Raw genomic sequence first — 22,364 nt, 5'->3', positions numbered from 1 at the left:
AGACGTTGACATCAGGAAGCGGTGAAACCAACAACTGACAGATGACCAGGAGCCTTACTAACAAGTGAAATCGCTGATTGGGATCCAGGATCCAGGTCCAGGTCCAGGTAGAAACACATGATGCTAATAATCAACTAGATATCTACTCACTGTAAAAGGACCTCAGATTCGCTTCGAGGCAAGACCAACCTCGGAAGTACGTGAGCCTTGGCCCTTCTGCTCTTCAAGCTCTGGACGGTGTACTGGTGGAAGAAGTCTCCGGCAGGAAGCGGCGAGTGAGGACTGAGTATGTGGATTCTCCGGTCGCTTCCTCCAGGACTCGTCAGCGAAAATACTCCCGGGGGACCTCCTGCCCCTTCAACGTCATCGTGAGGCAGACTGAGGTGAAGCCTGGGCGTCTTTCTCTCCAAGGCGGTGCTTGCGTACAACCCACGTCTTACTTCAGCATTGAGACTCTCCTCGCGTCTCATCAGATTCTCGCTGCTCCGTGACTCGACTGCCGAAGCGACAGCTCTCCTCTTTCCGACCCCCGTGATCGAGGACGAGGAAGACGTCGAGGAGCAGCTGATGAAGCTCCGGTAGTGATGATGGCTCGTTTTCTGCTGATGAGTGTTCGAGCTCGTCGTGACGTGCGTCAAAGACTCCAGGGACCTCGAGTCCTCGTAGCGCTCGTCCGCGCTCAGGAAGTTCCTTGAGTTCCTCAAGCTCTCCATAGATCTTGCGTTCATCGACTGGTGGGCGCCATTTATGCCCAAAAGCAAGTTCCCGGGGAGACATTTTGTCTCTGGCTCGTAATCCTCCTGGCTGGAGCTGGACTGGGGACTGCTTTTTGACACCAGGAAGATTTTCGACATCCGAGTGGTGACTTTTGCACCTTCAATGCTGTTTTCGCGGCTCGACGGTGATGTTATACTGATTCTTGTGACATCATCTTCTCGCTCCTCTGAAATGCTGCTGCTCGACAATGTTGACTTTGTCAGCTGTTGCTTTCCATTTTTGGGGGGCTTTTCATCTTCCATTATGGAGGCAGCTTTCGGAAATCAGCTATCAGCACATTTTTTATTGGGCTGGAAGAATTGGTTAGTTTTTTTATTTTAATTTTTATTTTCGTGGGAGATTTTGAAGAATTACTGGTGAAGTTTTTGAGATTTTGATTGGTTGAAGTTTAAAATACGGACTGTTAAATTTTTTTAGAACAAAGATCATTGACACTCGACAGAAACCAGTAATTATTCATAGAAAGAGCGTACTCAAGCATCTGGATTATTCAAAGAAAAACTACCAAAGAGAGCTAGTTCCCAAAGAGTAATGACTTATTAATAATAATAATAATAATAAAAATCTATAAGCTCAAAGGCTTATTTATAAGCCCGTTTGTACTCTCGAGTAATAAATAGACCAAGCGATGCACTCGGAATATTTTTAATATTTATAAAATAATTTATTTTGTGGATTTCCTGTTTTTTTTTTTTTTTTCTTTTTGTCGCAAAGGCTTAACTCGTTTACGTAGACTACGAAATAAAATAAAAAAATAAAATTTAGGATTGTGTGTAAAAATAATCTAAAGATAAGCAAGAATGAAGAATGTAAGATTTTAACGACGGCTTTGTAAGAATAAAATCGAATATAGTGCGAGCCTACATGCGAATCCAAGTTTAGAACTGTCACTGAGATGTTGATAATGGCCTCGTGCCACGAGACACGACAATTTATTTGTATATTTATATTTATACATAGGTATGTATTATATTTGCGAGCCATTTATCTTATCTATAGCTCGTTGTTGATTGTTGCTTGATATCTTTGACTGCCTAGTGCTCAACAATTATAAATAATAACCAATTATATTTACATTTAAATAAACAATTGTATCGATATTTTTGTCGTGGAAAAATTTTAAATGAATTTTATCTGAAAATGCAACGCATTAATGTGATCTTTGATTTAATAATTTCTCTCTATTCATCCGTAGGATCCATTACTGTCGATGAATTTCGTTAACGCTTGAGGTAAGCTCATTATCAGTGCCTAACAATATTAGGGGCTTAATTTATTTGTTGTATTATATTTAATATTAATAACCTCAGCCACTAAGTACGTTGTATCGTATATTTTATATTGTATCGCAGGATCGATATTAATTACTTTATTTAAGCATTTATGTTAACGACAGCAGTCGTCATGTAGGTCGTGACGCTCAAATGGGGAATAGGGGCGGTTTGACAAAGGTCAGCTTTAAGAGCGACTTTTCATGTTTGCTAAATTATCGCGGAATTAAACGTAAAAGCGCGAGTGGAGGTCGTTTCTCGAGTGTAAGGCTTCATTTAGAGAACTATTAAAATCATATTGGCTGTTTGGGATTTACAGTACAATTATCGGAAAACTGGGTTTACGGTTAGTGCAAAAATTGGATCACTTTACGAGGTTCTGTTCGAGAAAATTGGTAATTCTTGTGGAAATAATTCATGCTGTGACTTTTTATCGAAAAAAAAAATTCATAATTAGATTTTAAATTAAAAGTGGCTGCCGGTAAAATGTTACAATGCTTAATTAACAATTATTTCAAAGAAAAATTTCAATTGTATTAAATTTAATTACAAAACCGATTTTATTGTATAAATACCCCGGAAAAATTTTTTTTTGTTCTTTCGGCTTTTTTTTCTCCCTCCAAAAATTGTCACTTGACAATTTTTTAATTTTTTTTAACAAAAAAATTTGTTCTAAAAAATTGCATTTTTAATTTATTAAAATTTCTACAAGTCCATTTTTTTAATAATTTTTTTTTGCTATAATTTATTTGTTAAAAAAAATTAAAACATTTGTGAAGTGACAGATAAATTTAATGTCATAAAAAGAATTTACTTGATTCAAGTATTTACTTGAAATAATTTTAAAGAATTTAATCTTCTTGACTTGCGTATAAAAATTCTTAAACTCATAAATTTTCCTCAATTTAAGTAAATTTTACTTGATTCAAGGATTTTTTATTTTGATTTGAGACAATGAGACTCTTCAAAATTATTTTCTTGGTTTAAAAATTTTTCTTTCGATTTAAATTAATTTTTTTTGTGTGTAAACTAGAATACCCCCTTACTGAAATAGACAATAATAACAATAATGAGAATTGTCTATTCTCCAGTTAGGTTAAATTTGGAAGTACTCGAGGGCGAGACAAAAGACATAACATATAACAGGTGAAGGAGTCCTGAATGAGATTAACCTTGTTTGCGAGGGAGCAAGACGGATGGCCGCGGCATTTCCGTTGCGGCTCTATATACCACTCTAGTGCCATGAAACTTTAATTTAAACTCAATGAACGAGGAACGTATTGAAGCTGTCCTTTGAGAGGTCAGACAATTGAAACTTTCGTTATACTCTGGCTTTAGTTTCAAAGTTATTTAAAAACTGTAACTGTTTTTTTACCATCCACTGTTTTATTATTTAAAAAGTAAATTCCTTTGTTATGTCCCGCGACATCATGTCGAATGTTTGTTTATTTAATTTTATCCTCACGGGTCTGTCCCTCAAAGCTGAAATGTAATATAAATATAAAAATAAAAATAGATACGAAAATATTTTTTCGCTAAAAAAATTTTAGACCGCTACAAAGTTTGCTCGTAAAAGGGTGAATTGTTTCACGTTTAGACTCGATCCTTTAAAATTTATAATTGAAGTAAGTCGATATATAAACTGGCCTTAAAAGCTAAAAGGGTAGTCTGGTAATTAAATAAATCATAAAAGATTATAAATTTTAATAGAAGTTCTATTGTAGAAATTTTTAATCCAGAAACTCATTCAATTTATATTTATGTCTTAAGTTTCATTGTTTCATTTATCTCAGCCTGTTTCTATTATTACAACCGTAGAAAAAATAAAATATTTCATTCAGTATTGTATCAATTGTTCGTTTCTAAAAAAATGTTCCGAATAATTTTTCTAGAATATGAAAAATTAATTAATTGAAGGAAAAGAGGTGAGATTGAGATGCGTGATCGATTTTTGTGTATTTCGAAGTTCCCTACAGAAAATTGCCCAAATTAAGACCATAAATTAAAGATAAATTTCCCAGAAGATAAAGATAAAGATAAAGATGTTAATTAAACGATTTTTTATTGCGCGACTTTCATTCATTAGAGACTCATTTAGCTCCTTTCTTATCTCTATAAGTCCAATTTGTCCTCAAAATTCTATTGAGTTAAGCTCAAAAAGGTTCACTGGATTTAGAACGAGATTAACCGAAGCTCAATCTTCGAAGACTTTACGAACTTTTTCAACGTAAACACCAAAATATCTGGGTTAGTTTTTAATTGAAGATCTTTCAAAATTCAGACCATCAATTTAACTTTTAACTTTTCTAATTTCATCAAAAAAATTAGAGTCATTTGATTTTTGGTAATAAATTTTACTTGTCTTAGATCAAAGTGCAATATGTGTATTGAATTTCTGACTCGAGTGAGCAAAGTTGAGTTTATATTAATTCAAAAGCAGAGTATCTAAATGTTGCTCTTCTAAAGTTCCGCAAAGTTACTCTCTGAGGATAAATATAATTTTTCTGGTTGAACAAGTTCGAAACTTTTGTGAAAATTCAACTAAACTGAAATATTCTTACTGGTGTAATCTTATTAAAAAGAAACTCTACAATTATCATTTTACCTTTGAAAAATAAAAAAGAAAAGCACGTTAACGAGAAAAAGGTAATTAAATTAATGAAACTGATGAATTTTCGCATTCGCTTTTGAACATGGGACTACGACTGTTTGTAGGTGTGTGTGTGTGTGTGTGTGTGTGTGTGTGTGTGTGTGTGTGTGTGTGTGTGTGTGTGTGTGTGTGTGTGTGTGTGTGTGTGTGTGTGTGTGTGTGTGTGTGTGTGTGTGTGTGTTGTATTGCTAAGTTGTTGTTGTTGCTGACAGTTTTCCATCATAAAATCTGCCCCGAAGCGGCGTCGTTCGTTTAGTTATTTTCCCATGACGGCAATCTCGTGCTCCACGGTGCTCAAAGTTGAATGCATTAATTAGTATACGTGATGAAGATCCGTGCATATATTTATATAAGCATTATTTTGTTTTTACCTATTATATATTTTTAACGCGAGAGACAATGTTATTGCTAAGCTTCCAGGTAATATTAATTTTAATTTAAATAAATACCTAATTAGAGCACCGCTCGTTCATTCCCGATAAAATACTGTAAATATAGCTATAATTATTAATCACTGAAGCAAATAACAATAATAATAACAATCCTCATCAAATAAATCATAGTAAAGTAGCGGTAATTAAAATGTTATTTATTAACTGTATTCCAAATGATATTTATGGTCTGACACTTAAATTTACTGAATAATTACGGATATATTGATTAAATAAAATTCAGTTAATACTGAAATTTATTTTGACAAACTCAAAATTGAATTTTTTTATTTTAAATTTAATTTTTTTGTTCGACGGGCAGAAAGCGTCAACTTTCGGCCCGCTGCGCTAAATGAAGTTGCCACTTTCTGCCTTCGTCGAGCAAAAAAATAGCATACACTCCTCGGGAAGTAAATAAGAAAGCCTCAGATCACATGTTTGTTGACCTCGGCTTCGCCTCGGCCAACAATTACATGTGATCTGAGACATTTCTTACTTTACTTCCCTCGGTGTGTAATATACTATTTTACCTAAAATTCAAAATTTTTACTTAAAAATTCAGATTTTCACAAAAAATTTTCAAGTGCATAGAAATCCGCGATTACGCTTATGATTATCATTATAGAGTTCTATGATTGTAATGATAAAAATAATAACACCAGCACACGATCAATGAGATAGCATAACAAATGCGGGAACAAAGTAGGTCGTAAGTTTTAAGTGTTGGGTTTAGTGTTTGATGCGTTTTAGTGTTTAGTGATCTTGGCATGCTTTTTAATCGATTCCTTTCCTCAGCTGGCATAACAAACATTGCTACATATTCTATACAGAGGACCAGCGTACACGACTTTGTGCAACGTAACATAATATAACAATATTGTGCACACAACCCATATGTATAAAATACGATGTATAACCGACTAACTAACTAACCACGTAGATGTGGAGGGCACGCAAGTAGGCTGGTACAATTGGACCAGAAACTAGCCAAAAGCTGTTACATGTTATACGCTACAACACAATACAACTAAACAGTGGAATTGCCAACTCACACGTTTAATTCTATTGATCGTTTCACTGACGTAGCTATCCTAATATATATACATATGTGTATGTGTCATGTACCAACTTTACTATTACAGTTTTGGTACACTGAGAGAAAAATTTTTGTTGACAAAAATCGACATTTTTGTGGTAAGAAATTTATTTGTTGGAAATTTTTTTAACTATTTTATTTCTTAGCTGAAGAAATACAAATTTTTCTTACAGTAAATTTTTTTTTGGAAAAAAAATTTTCCAAATTTGAAAAAAAATAACTTGAAAATTATCGCCTAATTTTTTTTTTCTTAAATCTAAAAAGAATTAAAAAAAAAAAAATTACTGTGAGAAAAATTTTGATTTTTCAGCTAAAAAATAAAATTGTTTAGAATTTCAGAAAAATTAATTTCTTGTTACAAAAAATGCCGATTTTGTTAAAAAAAAAATTTTTTTTCTCATCCATCATAAAAAAATTTACTTGAATTAAGTAAATGATTTTAAAAAATTTTATTTTTTTGATTTTAGTTGAAAAATTCTTAAACTTAAAAATTTGTACTTGGTTCAAGAATTTTTCTCTTGATTCAAGTTAATTTTTTTTTCAGTGTGCTATGTATATCTTAAACTGCAACATTGATTTCACACTCATAGAACGAATAATTTCGAGCCAACAAAATGATTTCTATAATGAACTAACAGCGGCAAGCATCTTCTAAAATTTACAACCTGTACGTCAGAGTTTATTTAATGTTGTAGGTAAGTTGAGTACTTGAATTAAAACTAAAGAGATGATTAAACTTATGTTTAGACGTAATTACGGTTATAAATTTAAATTTACGTAGCCAGTTTCTACTCGGGAATAATGTTTCGAAAACACTTGTTCGATTATTGTGTTTAACCATCTGGTTAAAGAACTATTAAGATATTTACAATATGTGTGTATGTGTGTGTATATGAGGTAGGTCGGATAGATGAGCTTTCAACTTTGAAGAGAATATCCAAAAGGCATTATCGCTGGATGAATATAACCGGAATTCACGAGGGGCTGCTCATATTGTTGGAAGAGCGCCAAATGACATCCATTTATTGTTACAGGAGCAATATTTTTTCTTTATAACATACTTCTGCGCTATGACTTAGTACAATTTGTATTGACTAACGCGGGGGTTTGGGTTCTTCATTGTCGACATTATTTGTTATCTCCGATTGCCTAGCTTTGTTACATTTGAGACTATAATAAAAGAAAAATTCCAAATGTGAATCAACTTTTTATCGATTTGATGATTCATAAGATTGATAGGTTTTTTTTACTAATTTTAATGGTATCAAGGTGTTTAGAATGTCAAGTTGGCGCAAATACTACAGACCAGATCTTTGGACTCAAAAAAAAAATTTTTTAATAGGCAATACATAGAAAAAAAATTTACTTAAACCAAGTAAATAATTTTGAAGAGCTTCATTTTTTTGAATTGAGTAGAAAAATGCTTAAACTAAAAAATTTTTCTTGATTCAAGACAATGAAACTTTTCAAAGTTATTTTCTTGTTTCAATAATGTTTTTTTTAATTCAAATTAATTTTTTTGTTCTGTGTAAAGTTGCTATTTTTTAGTACCAAGAATCAGCAAATAAGTTTTAAAAATCAAATCAAAATTTCATAAATCAATCGTTTTAAAAAAATTGAAACTGCTCTACATTTGAGGTTCTGCACTGTCGACGGTTTAATTATTCACCCACGGCAGTGTAACCGGTAACTCTCTGATTTTCATTATTCATTATTGATTTCGGTCCCGTGCCAGTTCTAAGTTGTCATCAAAGCCTTGACTTAGCGAAAGCAACTTATCTTATTATGTAATTGTAGATTTATCGTGATGATAAACAAAAATATTTATCATAACGTCGGAGCGTGAATAATTTTCACGTTTGTCAAACTAATCTTGGGTGTCTTTATTATTATTTTATTTATTATTTCTACTTTCCTTTACTCACAAATTTTGGCCTACCCTTCCTGTTCATAAATTCTAAAAATTTTCGTTCTTTCTTTTTTATATTCTATAACTACACGATAAAAGATTGGGAGTGAATATGAAATTTAATCCGATAAATATCTGGGTGGGGAATTTTTTTATTAATATGAATTTTCATTTTGCTGAAACAAGTTTCGTATGCCAAATTACTAACGAATACTTCAAAAAATTTATCTCATCTTTGAGTTTGTATTTTTATTCATTAAAAAAAAAAAACAAAAAAAAAAAAACATTACTGTGCAGAGTTTTTATCATTAATAATTTAAATAAAATTTCTCTCGAAGTGAATTTTTGTCCGGAAATATTAAATAAATTAAAAATGATCCACTTCAGAAATTTTTTTTCAAAGTAACTATAACTAACATAATTACTGTCAATTATCAATTATCAATTCACAGTGACCCGGTGAAATGTCAATCATATAATTGTAAATTTATGTCACGATTAGCATATCAAAAAATAGATCTACATTTTGCTTTATGTTTAATATTTAATCGACGCTTCAAAAGACCGAGTTTTATTATTATAATTTTTAATATAATAATTATTACTACCGTTAATCGCGTACGTAGCTTTTAAATATACATTAAACGGTATTGTTATTTTAAAATTGCTAATAAGATGTACGTAATGTGCGGGTCCTCTTCAATTTGCGCGGTAATGTGTCGACGTATGAGTAAAATGTGTGCACGAGAATGTGAACGTGTATTTTCGATTAAAATAACAGATCGACCTCGGAAAACAACGCTGCAGTGCATTACCTCTGGTTGTCAGCTTCTGTCTGTCTCTAGATCTGCAGAGGTCGGGAAAACAAGAGCTCGTTATCTCAGTGGTTGTCTAATCTCTATTATTTTTTTCCGTTCTACAATGTAGGATGCAAAACCTATTCCTATAATTTACCCGCCACTTTTTGCACGTCAATTAATTTTGACTGTAATTAATAGTGATATTATTTTATAGGATATATTAATTTTTATTAATTCCGAGTTTATGTAACCCGACATCCGTATAATATGAAAATTTTTCCACTGTATCAGTTTAGAAATTTTATTTAAATGTTAATTTTTGTCAATTTAATTTCCATGTATATTGAAATTTTTCTAAATTATAAATTTGAGGACCGATATTTTATTCAAGTTTAGATGCTGAGAAAAACGTCATAAAATTTAAATTTAAGGGGAAAATAATTTTTTATACAATTATTTACTTATTTTAAAAATACAAAATTGTATTTTTAAATTAAAATTTTTTCACTAAAAAAAAACTCGAAATTTCTTTTAAGTGCTTGTAATTTTTTTCCACTGATATAAATAATTATTCTTAAAATTTTTTTGAATTATTGTATAAAAATTATCCTCAATTTTAATAAATACCATCAAAAAAATTTTTTTTTAAGAATTTCTTCACTAAAAACCCCAAAATTTAATCCAAATGCTTGAGTACCAATTTATTTACACTACGATAATAAAATAATTATCACAATAATTACCTCGAGACAAAATAAGTTTATCAAATAAAACGAAAATAAATAAATAAAAAGAAGATTTGATAAATAACACTACAAACAACAAACTGGTGAACTGGTGAACTAATCACTGACGCACATGGGGATAATCCGCGGTAATTGGTTCAGTTAATTAAAGACAAGTGCGCGATGAGGAGCTACAGGAAGGTAAGTAGATTTTGGAGCACGGGGGAAGCAGAGAAGATCCGTATTACATGAACAACGTAGTAATACTGAGTACGAGGAAGGAGCAAGCCCGAGCAGAGGCCAGCGCTCGTCGCGTTCCGCTACTTCTACGCTCAGCCCCAGTCCGACTAGAAGCTACAACCTCAACCTGAGGTAACGGGAGTGTACACTACACTAGACTCGACACACAAAGTTGGTGCACACTCCTCCACTTTAAACGTCAATGTCTCCTTCGGTGGAATGGTGACTGGTAACCACGTAGTGTCACAGGACGAGGCGCAGCCCGCTGCTGGAGCTGCTGGTACTAGTGATGCTGGTTCATCCTCTTCCTCTTCCTCTTCCTCATCCTTGTCTGGTTCCTTTCACCCCCGGGAACAGTCGCTGCATCGTGCTCGCGCACCCTCCTCGCTCTATTCTGATATTCCGGTCTGTGTCCTCTCCTCTGCTATTTATCCGATCCTCCAATCGCATCATATCATATAATATCATATCAGCGAACCAACGTGCAAGAGATCCATAAATCCGCTTATTTTATTTTGTACTTTCAAACATCTTACTATTTTCTTTGATGCACCAAAAAAATATATAAATATCCAGAATGCTTCTAGACACTTTTATTTTTAAAATATGTGAATGGTGTTTGAAGATTTTTTTTTTATTAAGCTGATAAATAAAATACTTCTTCATAAAAAAATTTTTTTTTAAATACTTTTTGTTGAGAAATTAATAAAATAAATTTAATTATTTATTTCAATAAATTCTAGCAATAACTTTTCATTTTTTCAGTCTATTATTATACCTTGGTTTTATCTTTAATGGACAATTATGAGATTATACGCTCGATAACATGATTGCACATTTTTTTACAAAGTAGGATTTGTTATGTAAATAAATAAATATTGACGATTTTTCATAGATATTTTTAACTTTTTTTAGAATTAAGCGTGATTATTTAGAAGATAATTATACATTAGTTAAAAAAAATTTTTTTAGATGTTTTTAATTCATTGGGTTTGACCCAAGATCAAGTCGCAACATTTCAACATTTTTTTATAGTATTTTAAATGATTTGAAGTGTGAGAAAAAATTTATTTATTTTTGGAAAGTTAATTGAATTTTGTGATGAAAAAAAATTGAAAATTTTTATCATCATAAATTTGAGTATTTTTTTAATAAATAATTAGGTTACTTGAATAAAATATTATGTTAGTTTAAATTTTACGGTTAATTAAAAAAGGTAATGGATTTTCTTCAACATTAATTTGAAATTGAATATGAAAATATGGTGAGAAAAATGTTTATGACAATGTCAATTAAAAAAAATTAATTAACTTTTAAAATTAATGGAAATTATTATTTTTCACTATTAAAAACTCTAATTTTCATTTTAAGTTAAGAAATGTTTATGAAAAAACTTCAATCACCGTTTGAAGTGATGGCAAATTACAAAACTCTACGATTACATATTTTTCTCTCAATCAACTGCTGTAAAATGTACATCAATTAATTTCTCCGAGAAAAACGCTTTCAAGTTATAAATTTTAAAAAGTAATTACACGAACAATTATCGTGAGTATAATCGATATGGATTTTTCTTGATAAAATTATACTTCCATTTATTGTTACTCAATTAAAAGCGTAAAAATAAAGCTCTTTCGAAAATTTTTCAATGTAGTTCAAATAAATTTTTAGATTTTTTCTAATTGCACAATTTTTTTTGCAATCCAATTACCGTGAAAAGGATAACCTAATTTTCCAATATAAAACTTCTGAAAGCATTTAAAAAATAAAATTACAATTACAAACTTAATTTAAAGCGATATAAACTTTAATTATCTATTAAATAACCGAGTACTCTTTCCAATCGAGCTTCTTTTGATCATCATCAATGGAAGCCGGATTTTAATTATTTTCTCCAGCGTAATTATTTTTCATCTCGATTATTTTTTTTTTTATTGTCAAACCGCAAATGTTTCTTTTTTTTTCACTCAATTCTAATAATTCATATTTAATTAAAAAAAAAAATAGTAAAGACAATAAAATTTCCCGGGATGACAAATTTTTATAAATTTTAGCAAAAAATTGCTTTAAAAAAATAATTCATAAATTCCCGTTAAAAAAATCATCAATCGTCTGGTATTTTAGTATCATTAAACAAACATGATATGATACCTACAAGGAAACAAAGCGTGATTCACCACCGCAGCTACCGGTCTCACAATAATTGATTCACTGGTTCCCGGTATAGAGTCGCCAACAAACAATTTTATTACTAATCGAGATTCTACTCGCACAAAGCTCAATAAATCGCATAAAACAAAGAATCGGGAATCGTTTTTGTTTAACAAATGTTATTAAACTCTAAACTCTCAACAAAGAGGTTTATTTTGATAAAACATATTTAACATCGATTCCCGGTAAATATGATACCTCAAATAATCGGCGTATCATCTGCGTTATACATTAATTTCCGCAGCTCAAATCCGACATCCTACATATTATCAAGTGTGGAGCACACATGTATATATTTGAAATTGCAAAACAACTACTGTACTGCGCGGCAATATGTACGAGGCATCGCTAATTACTTAGAAGCTCTTTTGACGATGGCGACACTTGTCACTAACAAACAGTCTTCGAAAGCCGATAAACCACCGTCTCTATTCTACCGACTATTAATCCGCTGTCAACCCTTTATGTTTATCAATTAATCCTGCAATTGCCCATTTAGCGGTCATATTTATGATCAATAAGTTGTAAACTTACCGAACTTCATGGCCCACTACGACAGTCCACCCCCGACGTCGTCTTCTGTCTTTACGACGAGCGACTTCGGCCAGACTTAATTTTTCCATTACCAAAATTATTTATCACTCATTTAATTAAACACTTTTATCAATTATTATTATCGCACTTGACAAAGCATTGAAATGGAAAAAGCTTGGTTGAAAAATTTTAACCAAACTTTGATTATTAATTTATTTTTATATACCATCAATATATAAATTGATAAATATTTTTAAAAGGGAATAAAAAGAGCGCAAAAAAAATAATGTCTTTTGAACATCTCAGTGCGACGTTCCACGCAGAACTGAATGCCATATTGTATTTATAGTGCGAGTAGAATTATTTTCAACGTCACTCCTTTTTCCAACCACTTTGTATATTTTTATTTCAAATGTATATAGATTGTTTGTATTTAAAATTAAAATAATTTGTTTACTATTTAAATATATCGGTATCGGTATAAATAGTATAAAGTTATTCAGTAGCGGATTCTTTGTATTTGAATCAACAATTGGGAAGTTAAGAACTGATGAGAGATGCAATTAGCACTGAGAAAATTTATTTTAAGAGCCTTGGATTAATACTTTCTAATAAATATGCATGATGGTTTAGATATTAGATATTAGATACATTATAGATCCAAGAGCGGACGTGACTTGTGACTTGTGACTAGCGGGTAAGTTTAGTCTTTTTAGAAAATATAATACGTAATGCCCAGTTGTTAGATTACTCTTATATCTGGCAACTCAAGATACATTCAGTGTCGTAATATCAACGGTGAATCATATAAATATATAAATTTAAGTAAACGATCTAATTTAATATAAATAGTGCGTTTGGAACTATGTTATTTTCACTCTACTGACTTTAAAATTTTTTTTTTATATTCATTATTTAAAGTTTTTTTAAATTTGAAAATTTGCACAAATGGCAAATTAAAAAAAAATGACATATTGTTGGTATTTTTTTCCCGGGTTATCTCGATAATAAATTACAATATAGAGTAAAAGATTATCATGACAACGGGTTTTGTTAATTCAACGATTCACAATGGAATACAGTAAATAAATAAATAATATATAATGAATAATGAAAAATGTCGAATATATTTATAACGAGCGGGGTCATTCGGAGACGCCAAAGAGCATGAATTTTTGATACTGGCGAGCATTCAAATATTTAAGTAATTATTAATATCATCCGGAGCGAAGATGTCATGCGGGTTTTATTAGAAAAGTATTTGGCTATTTAAAGGGTAACTAATCAGTTATTTAAGTCTGTTATTTTAGAATTAATATTACTTCTTTTTAACTAAAAAATAATTATTTATTAATATAACTTATGATTCACTCTCCAAGTAGATCAGTTTTTTTTTATTTCTGGTAAGTATTTCTTATTATTTTTCTATAAAAAAAAATCGAGTCAGCGATCGAGTGTCCCTGAAAATTTTCCTTAAGTTTTTTGCTACTGGAATTCGGTTTTTTCGTTAAAATATTTTCTGTGTACCCAGATACTTATTTCACTCATTTCAATGTGATACGTCGCGGTAAATCTGTCCCACGTCAATATCTCACCGTCAACACAAGCACAGTTCACTTGGAGCGCCCTTGACATTTACACTCTTTGCTCCCTTATGCCTCAGGCTGTATACAACATTATACACATGCTACTCAAACTTTTCTCTTATACATACAGTATCAGCAACTCTTTTTCTTTCCATTACTTATAATACTCCTCACTCCTAATAATACTCACTCATGTCTTTTGTTATGCTCAAAAATTCCGGCTTCTTTTTTATTTTTTGTGGTCAATAAGCCGCAATTTCCTTTTTTTTTTTTTTTTTTAACCATCTGTCGGATGTCACTTTACTTTTTTTTTTTAAAAAACTTTCCTTTATTTTTTATATAAAACTTGACTTTATTTTTTACATAAAAAAATAATTCAAGTTTAAATAATTATAAGGAAAAATTTTTTAATTCTAAATATTTTTTTGCACTTAAAATTTTTATTTGTAAACTTTAAAAATAATTTTTTTTTGATATTGAAACGATTAGTCAACCATTAAATTCCAATCTAAGCCGATTTTGGAATCTCATTAGCAGATAACTAGGGACGAGAGTGGATTTATCGGCGTATTAGATTACAAAGTCAATTAAAGTTTGTAAGTTAAGAGTAAATGTCAGTATTTCGAGCTAGTGTTTTACTCTAGAATGCATAAAAGGCTAAAGGATATTTATAATACTATTTTATTCAGCAATAGCGACCTAATCAGGTTCATATATCAATGGTAACATGATGTTCGGGAACCTGAGAAAGAAAGAGTAAAGGACTTCTGTCGGGTGGATAGACGAGGAGGGGCTGGACGAAATTAAAGAAAGACCAAAATAACTCGGAAGGATAAACGCGAAAAGCGTGACCTATAAAAGCTCACAGCGCTTTAATGGACTAATGCTCTGTGGCACGCGATCGGGCGATTCCGGCTGAAGAATCGATGCTATACGTACATGCCCTATACTTTTTAACTGTTAAATATATAATGCTGTACATGTACATAAACATGTGTACATTAAACGTTAAACGGTAAACATTAAACATTAATTCGTATCTTTAACCTTCGTTTAGTATATCCCCTATCTCATGCGATCGGTTTATAACTTTTAACTTTTGTCTCCGTTCTCCCTATGTCTATACTCAATTTCAAATTTTGTTCGCTTAATTATATCCAGAGGCCGTTTACTTTCTGCTTAGACTCGTTAAAATTAATTGTACGCTCAATTAAAATTCTCGAGCATGTTAAATATAACTACCGGAAATTTTTTAAGATTAATCGTCTTTGGTTTTGTGTCACTGAATTTTGATGGGTTAGAATATTTTTTTTTTTTTTTTTTTTTCCCTACAGAAAATTTAATTTTGTACGCTTACAATAGAAAAATCAATTGTACAATTACTTTATATTTTTTTCAAAAAATAAATTCGCTCACAATAGAATCATCAATTTTTTTTTTCAACAAAAAATATAAAAACTAAAATTTTGTAGATTTTAATAATTTTTTATGAAGCAAAAAAATTTTTAACTATTCAAATTTTTTATTTATTTGGTTAAAAAAAAATTTTTTTTTTTATGATTTTCAGAATAATCATTTTTTTTAATATACGGTCCAAAAATAAAAAAAGTTAAATTCGCGAAAAGTCTGGTCCTTAAATCATTTAAAATCAAAAAGTCATCTTAAACTTCCAAGAAACTTTTAATGAATTTCTTCTCAGCACTTTGACAATATCTGTCTACTAAAATTCCAGTCCCCTATTGCGTCGTCATCGTAATTAACACGTTGTAAACACTTTACTAATTACGACATCAAAGATCAACCGTGAAACATTGAATAATGTAAATTTCCGACGTTCGACTAACCCTATAAAATCCTTGAAATAGGAAAATATTTGCGATTCAATAAAAGCTGCCTTATAAAAAATTTTTATCGGAATGCGTTTGAAAAATTAAAAAGAGTTCCCTTTGATAGCCAACCGGGGCCAGTAGTACTAGAGTGTTGCGTTACATTGCATATGAATATGTAAAATCGATCAAGCCCGGGTTACACGTCTGGGGACCAAGGCGCATATTAGCTCGTTAGATGTATAAAACATCAATACAGGACAAATATGGGTATTGACGATATGGAAGAGAAGTAATATAAAGCGAATCACAGAATAAAAAATAATACTTTTTCACTTTTGTGAATATATATGCACAGAGAAGGATCGATCGATCCGGCGGGTAATATATATATGCAATCGGAGCCAACCAGGCACATATTATGTCAAAACGAACTTTGAACGGCGAGATATTCTCGTAACTTAATAGAGGCTCGTCCCAGAGAAATGATTGTGCAGGTATGTGTATGGGTTTATACACAGTCATTCAATTACTTTGTGACGGAGCTAGACAAACGGAGATTGTTATCGATTTTATCATCGTCATCATATGCACATGTAATCATAATCACTGCAGATAATAATTATCGATCATCTCTCTACTCGCAGTATCAAGTTTGCTGGATTTCAAAATTTGAATTATTACTTTAGTCAATTTATTACCAGCGGAATCAATTTACTGTATTATTAAAAATCAAATAAAATAATAATAAATACATTTTTTATCACACAATAATTTTTTTCTATTGATGGTTTTTTTAAATTAATGAAAGTAATAAAGCAACTTTGTTATTATTTGTGCTAATTTTATGCCGCACCTATTCATCAGTTTTTTTCACAACTCTTGGACAAAAAAAGGGAACTATAATTTTCAACGTCTAACTATAAATAAAGTCTCAAAATTATTGCTGTAATAATCAATCAAATTGCTTAGTACGATACTACTTTACTAATTGAATTACTTTCAATTAGTTGTAGATTCAAACGTATATTGTACGACATTACGTAATTGTAAACAATATAATAGCAATAGCAATGCGAGAGTTTTTATCAAAATTTAACAATACTATCCAAGGCGTAGCTCAGTTATTTAATATCAATATACGACACACCAGTCATATATTACTAATAAAATAACTAATAACGGATGTTTACTGATTACAAACACGTGTGGATCTACGATAATAATTAATGGTGATTTTAAGCAAATTATTATGATCGTAAATCATTTGGTTACATCATTTGTTGATTACGTTTTTTTTTTTTTTAAACATAGTCTTATATTATTTTATTAGACAAAGTTATTATTTACTCAAGCCGGTTTACTCACGTGCTCTATTGTTGTTACAGAAGATTTTATTTAATAAGCAGTTTGTATTCGGTGACTTGACTTACCTGAAACAAAAAGACAATTTATATTTTATTTCATTTGCTCAACAAATAACAGCTAGGTTTTTTTTTCCATTTCTTTTTTTGATAGACATAATTTTAAATGCGTATCATCGATAACTTCTAATAGGTCATAACTCACAACCTCTTAGATAATTTATTGTATAGAAAAGTGGTATTTATTCCTGATAATTGATAATATTTGTAATACTGGTGTTGATTTTCGAATTCAGGAAACACATTCGATTTATTTTTGGATCAAAAGTTACATAAGGGGTTTTATTATTGAAAACAATTCTCTACAAAATTACTACAAAACCATTTAAATATTTGCAAACTGTTTTTAGCAATATTTTATTAAAAATATTTATTTATTATACTAAAAATAATTAAATATTAATTTTAAAAAAATAAAATAATATTTCCTAAAATAAATACGTAACAATATATATTTATATACATATCATAATTTAAAGCGTCTAGTTATCTCAGTGAAGCAGACTAACGGCTTAAAATATATTAAGCTAATCCTTGCTGTATATGAATATTATTTTTGGAGCCTACCAAGTAACGCCGTTCCACAATACACGCTACATAGTAATAAAAATAATTATTAAACTTATCTGCAGGAAAATAAAATTTTCCAACGTCTTTTTGCAAAAAAAAAAAAATTACGATTTAAAAATATAGCACTTAAAAAATGAAACTTTTTTTATAAATTAGTACCCGGTTTTCCAGGACTCACCCGCCACAAATCCAGGAATGCCTTCTCCTAGGAATGCTGCTCCCTGGAACTAGGAGCAGTGGCTGGGTCTGCAAATTAACAGGGCCCTGAATTTTTTCTCCATTAGTGTTAGAATTGTCGCCAGCTGGAAGCCGTATCTCGGGTATTTTTAGCGTATTCATATTTTTTAGCGGCACTTTTTCCTCAAAAATGAATATTCAAGTAATTTTTTAGAACACTATTTGAAATATATTGAGATAAAATAACACTTGGACCGAGTCTTTCTTCTTATTCTCCTGAATTTAATCGGCAACATCTTAGCTCGAAATTTGTCGCGTGTTCTCTTGCGCGAATCTCCCTCTCTCGTTTTAGCATTCATTCGACACGCGGTACACTAACGTGACGCCTACGTAAGACCTTTTAGTTTAATAACTTGTAAAATAAATGAATAAGCGTTTATATTTTTAAATTATAATAATATCATACGCATACGTGATCTGTGTTAAAACTTGATTCTTTATTTTTATATTAAGACCCACTGAAAATATTTAAATCGTATTATCTTTATCTCTATCTGCCTTTACAATTAATTAATTATACATTTAACATATAATTTATGTATCGAGTTTAGTTTATTATCACTTATCAGCTATAATATAATATTACTTTATCAAACTCTAAAATTAATAGTAATTTATGTTAATCAATTTCTTGGCCTGCAACCGGTCTTGATAAATCACATTGTTTGGAAAAAATTAATGGCATAAATTACGGGGACTTTATTGGCTTACTTTCGACGAAAGAAAAAAATATTTTATATTATTTTAGGCGGCTATTTTACTGAGATTCAATTAAAAATTAATGTGTCCATTAGCGATAAGTTGTAAGTTGTAAGATTTGCAGGGTTAACTTGTACTACACTTTTTAAAAAAATTTCTCTAGTGCAAAATAACTAAACTTTCAAGGACGTGTCTTTGAAAACTAACTTTTGTAGTATCAACATGTACTTGATGTTATTATTAGTTTTATTCAGGTATTAGGGCCACAAAAAAAATTTTTCTATTTTCGGAGTCGATACAATTTTTACGGTATTTAATTGTTCGATAACTTCAAAGGTTTCATGAAAAAAAAACACTTTTTTTAATCCGTGAATAAATACTTTTATTTTTATTTTGTTTTATCATTATTTATGTTTCAATCAATTTAATGTCAGTGTTGTTGTCATTATTAAATGTAAATATTTAAATGAATTTCATGGACTAGATTTTTAATGGAAATTAAAATTTATGACTACAAATATTTGCGAAATAAATGAATTTTATTTTATTTGAAATTTACAGTAGAAATTTTTTTATTTAATTTTGCAGTGAAAAAAAAAATGATTAAATTTTATTTTAAAAATAAAAGAAGAATTAAAAATTTTTTGATTGATGGGTTAATTTATGGAGTATAAAAGCGATCTACCAAAAATAAATTTTTTTTTTTAAATTTCTCGATCTTTTTTATTTACAAAAAAAAAACTGTACCTTGTTATTTAATTTAAAAATTATCAAACGAAATGAAAAAACATTTTATTTACAAAAATAAACACTTTTTCCCAAGAAAAATACACTGAAATAAAAAAATAATGTTTTAATTTTTAAATTTGTACTTTGAAACAATTACTTTTATTTAAAGCTTAAAAAAATTAATATCTGAAAAAATAGCAACAACATTTTCCCATCAAATTTAACTCATAAAAAGACAATAAAAGTATATTTTTAAAGAGCGAGCAAATGTATAAACCTTTAACGAGTCAACAGTTGTTATCGCGTGTTAGCCGACTGCAGACGCGGACCACGAATGCCAATGGATTGTCTAAAAAACTTCTGCTAAATATTTTCCTTTCTCCGTTTAGTTTCATTTCTATCATTTTAACTATACTAATAACAATAATAACAATTATTACAATACACTATTGTATGTAACCGGTAGTACAAGTAATAATTCCAACATTTTTTTACTTTTTACTATCAACCGTCACACACCCAACACAATAATAACAACAACAACAACAACAACAATATCAATGTCAATAAAAACAGTAACGATAAAAAATTTAAATATTCATCTCTGCTATATTTTTAATATTTTTTTATTTTATCTATTACATATTATATGTAAGCATGAAGTGAACATTAAGCACATTTGTACATTATAACATTGCTTATGCTGACCAGTAAGCAGTAGGCAGTACGTCGCACTCGCGTCAACGCATGTAATAACAAAATTAATAAACAGAATAAACTGTACGTATACGGCATACTGTACATTATTATTATTATTATTATTATTATTATTATTATTATTTCTTTTATTATATTTGTATAAACGAAATGCCAACTAAACACCAGTCTCTCTATCTAGTGTCTTCACCGAACAACAATTCTGTTAGTAAACCGCGTGACATCACATCATTTAAATTTCTCTAATTTGAATAAAATAATAATAACAACGCACCGTAAAAAAAATTTTTTTTTTTTAATTTATTATCATTCGGTATTTAAATTAAAATGTTAATTATAATTGATTGAAAAATTAGCCCTAAGTCGCACTTGAAAAAAAAATTCACTTAATTTAAAAATAAATAAAATATCAACTATAAAATATAATTAAAAAACTAGCACATACGCGCAGTATCTTAATGTATTACATTGCAAAGTCCATACACCACAACTAACAGTTCAAGAACAAATAGCCGGCCGGTATTTTACGCTTGTACTTTTATAACTAAGAAAAAATACGGAGAGGGAGACTAGGAAAAATTAACCAGCGAATTAAAAGTTTTAATTTAAATTGAAGTTATTTAAAAATTTCAGAGTAAAAAAATTTTAAATTTGAATAATTTAAATAGTCGATTGATTTTTTAATTGTTAATTTTCTCGATTATTAATTTGTAATTTATTTTATGGAGAGATTAGTGTAAGATGTAGAGGCAGCATCCAATAACCGATGCAGAAATGAAAAGAGAACAGAATCGTCGACGGTTTACCGCGTCGCCGTAAACATTGTTGTCGCGCGAGTGTGGAAGTACGCTGACGTATGAGTTTGTCGAGCGGCCGCGAACGTTGCCGGAAATTCACGAGGCGAGATTTTTAATCTTGACTGAAAAGTTATGTGATGGTAGTTAGGAGTAAAGGAGTAAAGGAAGATAACGGGGGTGATAGTCAAGAGATTAGAGGACCCGATTCAATATAACCCGACGTTCAGCGTCGAGAAGGGCCAAACTTTCCTTTGCTTTGAAGATTCTCTAATCTAGATTGATGCACAATGGTTTATTGCTGGTTATGGGTTTGAGTATTACACGAGATATAACGTAATAATGTGAGCCAACATGCTCTGCGTCGATAAAGTTTATCTCTGAAAACGTAATCAGACGGAAGTGACCTCAATGGAGAGGAGGATAAATTTTAAAAATGTTTTGTTGAGGCAGGTTCGTCACATTTTTCTTTTTTTTTTTTTATTTATTTATTTATTTATTTATATTTTTTTGTGGACACGGCCTATATTTGTCGAGATTTATTAACAGGGCAGCGCTAATGTTTATGCATAAATTTGCATTCTAAAATATATTTATTGTAAATTGTCTGACGTAGTGCTGAGATAACTTTTTCACACATATTTTTTGCTGGAAGAATTTAAGAGCGGAGTTTTAGTTTTTTAGGAGAGTGATGGAAAGTTTTAAAGGGTTTTTGATGAACTTTATGAAAAAGTTAACGCGCCAGAATTTCTTAATTGGGATTGTTCATTATAAACTTTTTAAAAAGAAACTTTGGATAAACTTGTTTGTTATTTTTTCATGAAATTTACGAGCAATGGATTGTGGGATGGAAAAATAAAAAAATATTTTTTTTTCTATAAAAAAAAAAAATAGTGAATTGAATTTTTAAATTTTTACAACGAGGAGAAAAAAATAGAGAATATAATACGGGCGAGTGAATTTAGTGTTTGAAGTTTGTATTTAATCAATGGCGCTGAATTATTGTTGGATTTTTTTTTTTTTTTTATTTATATGCACGGTTAAATAAACATATCACGTGTGTTTAGTAAAAAAATGTCAGTAGATATGCCTGGACTTGTCAGACATCCGGGACATAAAAATTATCAGCACAAGATAC

The 22,364-nt window shown here is 30.2% G+C and overlaps 1 protein-coding gene across 10 annotated transcripts in view; it reads right to left on the bottom strand.

Annotated features, from left to right (window-relative positions):
• Positions 1–22,364, bottom strand: part of Dnc (phosphodiesterase dunce) — a 77,562-nt gene that overhangs the window by 23,493 nt on the left and 31,705 nt on the right. For 2 of the 10 annotated variants that reach the window (XM_074254110.1, XM_074254112.1), the window contains exons 1-2: positions 9,678–9,930; positions 151–1,067 (exon numbers count right to left, since the gene is read on the bottom strand). The exons of 3 other annotated variants lie outside the window; for them this stretch is intronic. In XM_074254110.1, the coding sequence (XP_074110211.1) occupies positions 151–1,019 (869 nt within the window). In that variant the 5' untranslated portion in view covers positions 1,020–1,067; positions 9,678–9,930. Of the gene's footprint in view, positions 1–150; positions 1,068–9,677; positions 9,931–12,644; positions 12,895–18,228; positions 19,267–22,364 lie in introns of those variants that run through there. 5 more of the 10 variants (XM_074254111.1, XM_074254115.1, XM_074254113.1 and 2 more) reach the window with 4 other exon arrangements.

The sequence above is a fragment of the Cotesia typhae genome, unplaced genomic scaffold, assembly GCF_013202065.1.
Source record: "Cotesia typhae breed Kobodo isofemale line unplaced genomic scaffold, CoteBio_Ctyphae scaffold_13, whole genome shotgun sequence".
In the NCBI taxonomy this organism is placed as follows: Eukaryota; Metazoa; Arthropoda; class Insecta; order Hymenoptera; family Braconidae; genus Cotesia; species Cotesia typhae.
Note: the sequence above shows the minus strand (reverse complement) of the source record. Positions and strands in the feature narration are given on the sequence as shown.